The sequence below is a fragment of the Dromaius novaehollandiae genome, chromosome 11, assembly GCF_036370855.1.
Source record: "Dromaius novaehollandiae isolate bDroNov1 chromosome 11, bDroNov1.hap1, whole genome shotgun sequence".
NCBI classification, from domain to species: domain Eukaryota; kingdom Metazoa; phylum Chordata; class Aves; order Casuariiformes; family Dromaiidae; genus Dromaius; species Dromaius novaehollandiae.
In genome coordinates, this window is record NC_088108.1 from 3,949,529 (window position 1) to 3,956,147 (window position 6,619).

Genomic DNA, 6,619 nt, shown 5'->3' on the forward strand with positions numbered 1-6,619 from the left:
ATATCTTCCTAACAGCGTAAGTATGACGTGAGTTTCTCTTAGATATTTTCCAGCACAAACAGCATCAGGAAGGATATCTTCTGTTCATTTGTCTCTGAACTGGCGGCAGTCTCTGTCATTATGTACTACCAAAATTGGATGTTAACCAGATAGACAGAAAAACTTTACCTGAATGGATGAGTTTAAGCTGACTGCAAGCACAACAGTCACTTTGCCAAAAGGAAACCCTTTTCTAGGATGCTTTCGTCAATGCAAGTTTGAAACCTAACTTGGAAAATCAGCAGTCCTACTGAAGTGCTGCTTAGTGGCATAATTATCAATTAATCCCAATGACCTTTCCGTACTGTAATAAGGACAACAGCTTTTATTAACTTCAAGCTGGTATTTTTCTGGAAGCCTTGACTTCTGTTATTTTTCAGTACCAAAAAAAAAAAAAAAGAGAGAGAGAGAGTACAACGTTTGAGATACAGTATTTTTGGAAGCTTTTATTTTTAAATATATTCTGTTCTCATGCCTATATTCTGATTTCAGTTTTAAGCAAAATTAAGTGACAATCCTGGGTTAGCTAAGTTCTATTAAATTTCTGATTTACACCCGTGAGAAAGCAAGGAAGTTATCCAAATATAGTCAGCTTGCCCCTACAAACTAGGGCACTAGCATATACACGTGCTTATCAGCATTTCAGCAGAACGTACTGCACAACAGAATTAAGATGTAATATTCTACAGCATGAAATATTTATAAAGTAGTCTAAGCTCATAAGTTTGTTTGCAAAGTATATTAGTCCCATTGATTTACAAGAGTCTCCAAGACTCTTTATTGTACCAGTTTAATAGGCAGTACTAATAAGGACTTGAGCATTTCTTTCTTGTGCACATAAGATTTTAATCCTTGGCCTCTGCTCCTACTGGTAACACCTGTGGAGTCCTTCTAACATGCCTTCACGGTATAATCACTCAGGTTTCTGTGCTGGAAAGAGGTGTTAAAACACTCCAGCAGTGAGCGGTATATTTTGACAAGTTCTTCCCATCAGTGTCCTGCTGCGAAGGGGATGGCTGCAGTCAGCCAGCCAGCGTCTTAGCAAGTAGTTAAGTCAGAGTAGATAAGCTTTTCCAGTATGTTCCCAGAAAACTGTGATTGGAGTCACATTTTGTTCTTACCTTCCCCTGTACTTCTTCATCCGGTTGATCTAATTATGTAAAGAAAACTTTTTAAAAAATCTACTAAGCCACTGTAGAAGAGGAAGCAACACATGCACTGTTTTATTGCCTTCCCCGCTGTCTGTACAAAAAGTGCATTTTGCAGAGTTTAGAGCTAGAAGTTGTTCCTTTAGCAGCACCACTTAACTGATAGTTCATCAGGGACATGTTCATTGGGGCAGGGAAATCGCTGACAGCGTTTTACCATTTTGCATCAGTTTACTGATAGAGGCATGTAGATAAGCACAACAGTCTTACCCTGCTCTACAGGCTGTCGAGCGTCTGCAGTTAATAACGCCACTAAGGTGCCTCCCTGTTCTAACAGAGGGCCTGGAGAGTGGCACAGAAATTCAAACTGAGTCCTCCGATGTGTTCCCTAAAGCGTGGTATAGCAGGTTTGAAGGAACTAGGGAAGGGTGAAACATTTCTGCAGTTTCAGTTGTGCCTTTAACAGGCTTAAGATCTGCAGAATCAAGGCCTTTTCAATAGCTTTAATCATACAAGTTAAAAATGAGAACTTAAAACAAGACCCAGTATCTTCAGAGATATAAAAAGCCAAGATTTCTGCGCATATTGAGTTTCAAACATTTGCTCCTCCTCATTTCAGGCTGTATGCTGATATGTCATCTCGTCAGACGTGAACTCCCAAGTACATCTTTTGGTCCTCACGTGCTGCACTAACAGGGGATGCAGGAGCACTGTGTCCATAAACTGTTCGCTTAAGGAAGGATGCTGGAGTCACTGTGGTGTGATCAGCTGGTATGCCGTGGCCGGTGCATGAAGGGTGCAAGAGTCTTCCACTGGTAGGCAGAGCGCTTAGGTACAGAGCATCTTCTGTGAACCCAATGACAGGGAGGGATGGAGCGAGATTCATGCAGATGTTGCTGGTCGGAGGAGCGCTGCCCTGGGAGCTTCTGGTGGCAGAACCAGAGCTGGGGAGCCGAGAAGGAAGATCAGGTTCTAGTAGCCAAGTCTGGCCAGGTGTAAGTCCACTTTGCTGCTCCTCGTCCTGGGATTTTAAGCATTTGCAGCAGCAAATTCCAACACAGATGCCACAAACAACAAATGCCACAAATACGGATCCAACGAGAAGGAATGGCAGGTACACGGGCACTAAAAAAGGAAGAGTTATGTTAGCCAGCCATCACTTAGAGCAGGATGCTAGGTTAGATTCTGTCATTACATTGCATAAAGGAGACACCAGAGAGCCAGCCGGGGGAGTTTGTCTTGCTCCGAGCTCCTTATCTTGCTGCGAGAGAGCAGCAAGCCCAAGGAAAGGCAACTGCTACGGCACACTCACTGGCAAAAGCCTGGGGGCTGTCAAACCAGCCAGGCAGTCCTGTGGCATCTGCCGTTCGTACGCGCAATACTCGAGTATATTACAGCTACTGTTCCCTTGTGCATGATAACGTAGAAATCCAGGATCGTAACTGACTTAGAGCACGCAGTTAGGACCTGAACTGCCGTAGGGTTGTCTGTGCAATCTAGTTTTGAGAGCTACCAGTACTGATACAAGCCAGAAACTAAGTCAAATCCATTACTTGCAGGCGCCCACATACATTCACAATCTAAACAGGTTAGCAGCACACACGCTCCACCTGGGGTGTTATAACTACCAGGGGTGTTACCACAGTAGTCTGGTAGCAGCTTGGAGGCTGTTCTAAGAGCACAGCTGAAAGTTTGGGGTGAAGCCCCCAGGTTATTCCCCACTGCCCGGCTCCAGCCCACACGTGGCTGGGTGCTGAGCTTGGAGCTCGGCAGGGCTGAGGCGCGGCGGACGGAGGGGACTGACGCAGCCCAGGGCAGGTGGCCACGGGGGACGCAGAGAAGCAGGCGCGTCCCGTCTCCCTCCCCGCCGCCGCAGGGCCTTACCTGGGGCGGGAGGCCGGGGCCCGGGCTGCAGCGGGGTGCCCGGGCACAGGCCCTGGTCGAGGCGGGCCGTGCGGGAGGCGCAGCAGTAGCGCAAGCGGCAGGAGCCGCAGCAGAGCGCGGCCTCGGGGCCGTCGTGCCGCTCGGGGCACTGGAAGCCGCGTTGCGGGCTGCCGGCCCCGCCGTGGCAGTACTCGCCGGCCCGGCCCGGGCTGCCCCGCAGGGCCAGCAGCAGCACCACCAGGAGCCCCCCGGCCATGGCACCACCAGAGCACTGCCTCAGCTCCGGGCTCGGGAGCTTTTATCTCCCGGCCCGCCTCTAATCCCCTTTCCTCCAGCACCCGAGGACCCAAACCATTCGCAGCTACTGCAGCCCCACCTTCCTCCCTTCTCCCCGTCATCCCTGCGGAGAGCGGCCCCCGTGTGCCCGGGGGACGGCCCGTCTCCCCCCACGGCCGAGCTGGGCCATGCGGAGCCCAGGGCAAAGCCTGCTGCCTGCAGAAGTGGAGTGACGGCCAGGGACCGCCAGCTTGCACAGGGCTAGCAAGTACAACTGGTACTAGTTACTAAAGGAGGGAGTAGCAGGCACTTCTACCTTGATCAACGCGGGTAATGAACTGTGTAAGTACACAGAACGCCATTTTAATCTGCAAATGTAGGAGAAGTTAATCTCTGTGCTGTATGTCAGTCTGATTTCTGTCTGCATGGTTAAAAGCCCCGAGGTAGAAAATTGTGAAGGGTCCTCTGCAGTTCGGCTTTCCCTACACTCAGTGCAGTCCGTGAATTCAAAAGCATGTTTAAGGGGCCAAATAAAAGTTTCACCCATGCAGGAAAATCCTGCTGTGTTACAAAGACCCTGTACCAGGACAGAAGCGACAGTGACCTCTTCATCTTTGAGCTATAACTAAAAACGGACCGTGTGGGGTTTTTTGTAGCACCCTTACAAGTCTAACTGCTTGCTATAGAGACAGGATCTGCATCTGAAGCATGCTTAAGCCTGTGCTTAACTGCAGTAAGGAAGAAAATTTTTCCTAATCGACTGCTTTGAAAAGCAGGGAGTTATGGCAACATCTTTTGGACCAATATCTTGGTAATCTGTAGCACTGTTTGCAAGTTGCTTTAAAACTCCAAAACGTGTTCTTTAACATAGACGAAATCTGGTTCCCACTGAGTTTTTTGGGAGTCTTGCCACTGATTTTTTAGGGAGGCTGTTCAATGATGCAAATTTTTAGAAACATTTGCACAAAATTGTCTCCCTTTGTGGCATTCGAGGGCACAGACCACAAGAAGAACGGTGCAAGAAAGCCTTTATTGAAAACACAATGGCTGGTTATATAGCCATCAGGCTCAGCCACTCCTCCAAGTGTCTCCTTGGCACTGTGGCATCCTGTGATAGGTAGAAGACGTCTTCTGATGCCCAGCAGGCGGGCAGGACAGTCCAGCAGGACAGGCCACCACAGCTGCTGACACGTAGGCAGGAAGGCACATGATCACTGGCAACTCACGTGCACACATTCTGGCCACAAATCATAGTTACCAGATCATTACTTTCTGCCTTAAAGATTCTCTGCTGTCCTACACCGCATCCCTCAATCTTGGTCCCCAACATCCCTTCTGATAATTCTTGTTATAATATGAGATAATAGCTTGCATTTTTGTGCTTTATTAATGATTTCAAAGGTTCGGTTGAGTCTTATTTCCAATCTGCCAAAGACATCACCTTTGCCAGTCAGTCACCTTTCGTGCATCCCTTTTTCATCAGCTCTTTGGCAAACATGCCTAGAGAGATCCCTAGTTTCAGAAATGTTAAATTAAATCTCTGTTTAGATTTCTGTATAACTAGAGACCTTTCCAAGCGCTGCTCAATGAACTGCGATGTGCATTTGGTCCTGGTGCATTTCAGCTCTGCACGCAGAAGGCTGGCTGATTTGCATGGGACCAAATCCTGTAAATCACCAAGCATGATCTACAAAGCACTGAGCAGCCCCAGCACCCTCTAAAAGACAGCTAGAGATGAATGGTGTGATACCTTTGATTGGACTCTTAAACTACTGAAGTCATACTTTAAGTAAGTCCAAAACTTTATTTGCCTTAAGTCATGTTTATTCATATGCTCAACCTCAGTAATATTAGGCCAGACTAACTACTAACTTTATTGTTGTTAAGGAAAAAGCAAACTCAGAAAGGCTTTGCTTAGCACTTTGCAGAGTTCATCATAACAATATATACTTCAGTAAAGATAACTGGATACACTTCTTTCCTTCCATCTTCCGCATTAAAAGAATATTAAGAAACCGCCAAAGTCAGGTGTTCAAATGTTAGGAAATACCTGAAGTTGTTTATTGCATTACCACTACGGATGGAGATTGCCAGTTCATCATTCCTCTTTATGCTATCTTTAACAACGTGGTCATATATTACTTATTTTCCTGCATAGGATTACATTACCTTGCTTAGCAGGGATGAACTCTTGGAAAACAGATGATAGTTCCCATTCCTGCTGTGTGTGTGTCTCTGCGTGTGTTCCAGAGGGCATTTATGTCCCATTCCAAAATCTCTCGTCTTCGTGTGGTTGTAGACCAGTCTGTGCTCTGATGTCCGCTTAACTGCTGCAGAAACAGATGAATTTATTTGTGTATAAAAAAAATTGTATATCATTGCAAAATATATGACCCACTTCGAGTCTTTGGGAGATGAAAAGAACTACATGGATAGACTGGGAGCAGACTGTGCGCTACTAGGGTAAACCATGAATACGTTTCTATCCTAATTCCTTATGTTCAGTCGCTCTCAGCTTTCTCAGTCTTTCACCTTCCAGGGTGAAATTTTTCATGCTTGTTCTTTGCCGGTTTGGGGTAAGTTTTAAACAAAAACAATTCAGCCTATTTTGCATGAAAAGGCAGTGATGATGGTTTGCCACTATTAACAACAACAACAAACAATCTTGTTACCTTTTCTGAGTATCCCTACAGCCAAAACAGCTTGAGCTTTGAATTTAGAAGTTACCATGGAAATAGCCCTTAGAGAGAAGTCTTTTTCTTTTTTTTTTTTAATGTGAAAGTTGTTTCTCTTATTTAGGGAAATGTACATTTCCCCTTGTGAATTTTATGTGGGCAGCAAAATGATTAAAAACTGCTGTTATTCCAAGCAGAAAGTACAAACCAAAAACTTCCTAATTTGCAGCTGCTTTGCCTTCTCTGCGGTATCATTGTTCAGCATCAGTATTTTATAATCTTCTACGTTGTTGAAGGTTGATTTCAGGTATATTCTTATCATTTCTTAAGCACCAATTGAACGCTCAGTTCAGAACAAGAAACAAGGGAAGGACTAATCCCTCTCTGCTAACGGGAGCGTGCAGTCTAGCGGCTGCATCCGGCGAGGTGCTGATCCCGTCTCTGCTGGTGCGGTGTGCCCTACCTCCCACTGCCACCAGCTCAGTCAGCGCTGTGCAGGGTGCTGGCACCTGGCAGCATTGGGTCCTAAACAAATACAGGGAAATGCCGGAGGCACGTAAGAACACTCTCTATTAGCAGCTGTCCTGCAGCGGTGTC

At 46.3% G+C, this 6,619-nt stretch overlaps 1 protein-coding gene across 1 annotated transcript; it reads right to left on the reverse strand.

Annotated features, from left to right (window-relative positions):
• Window positions 1-1,830: 1,830 nt before the first annotated feature.
• LOC112982846 (protein shisa-1-like) lies at window positions 1,831-3,327 on the reverse strand. The gene is made up of 2 exons (XM_026099542.2): window positions 3,072-3,327; window positions 1,831-2,312 (listed from the first exon to the last, which is right to left on the reverse strand). Exons 1-2 carry the CDS (start codon window positions 3,325-3,327, stop codon window positions 1,831-1,833), a joined length of 738 nt encoding a protein of 245 aa, XP_025955327.2.
• Between the last annotated feature and the right edge of the window lie 3,292 nt (window positions 3,328-6,619).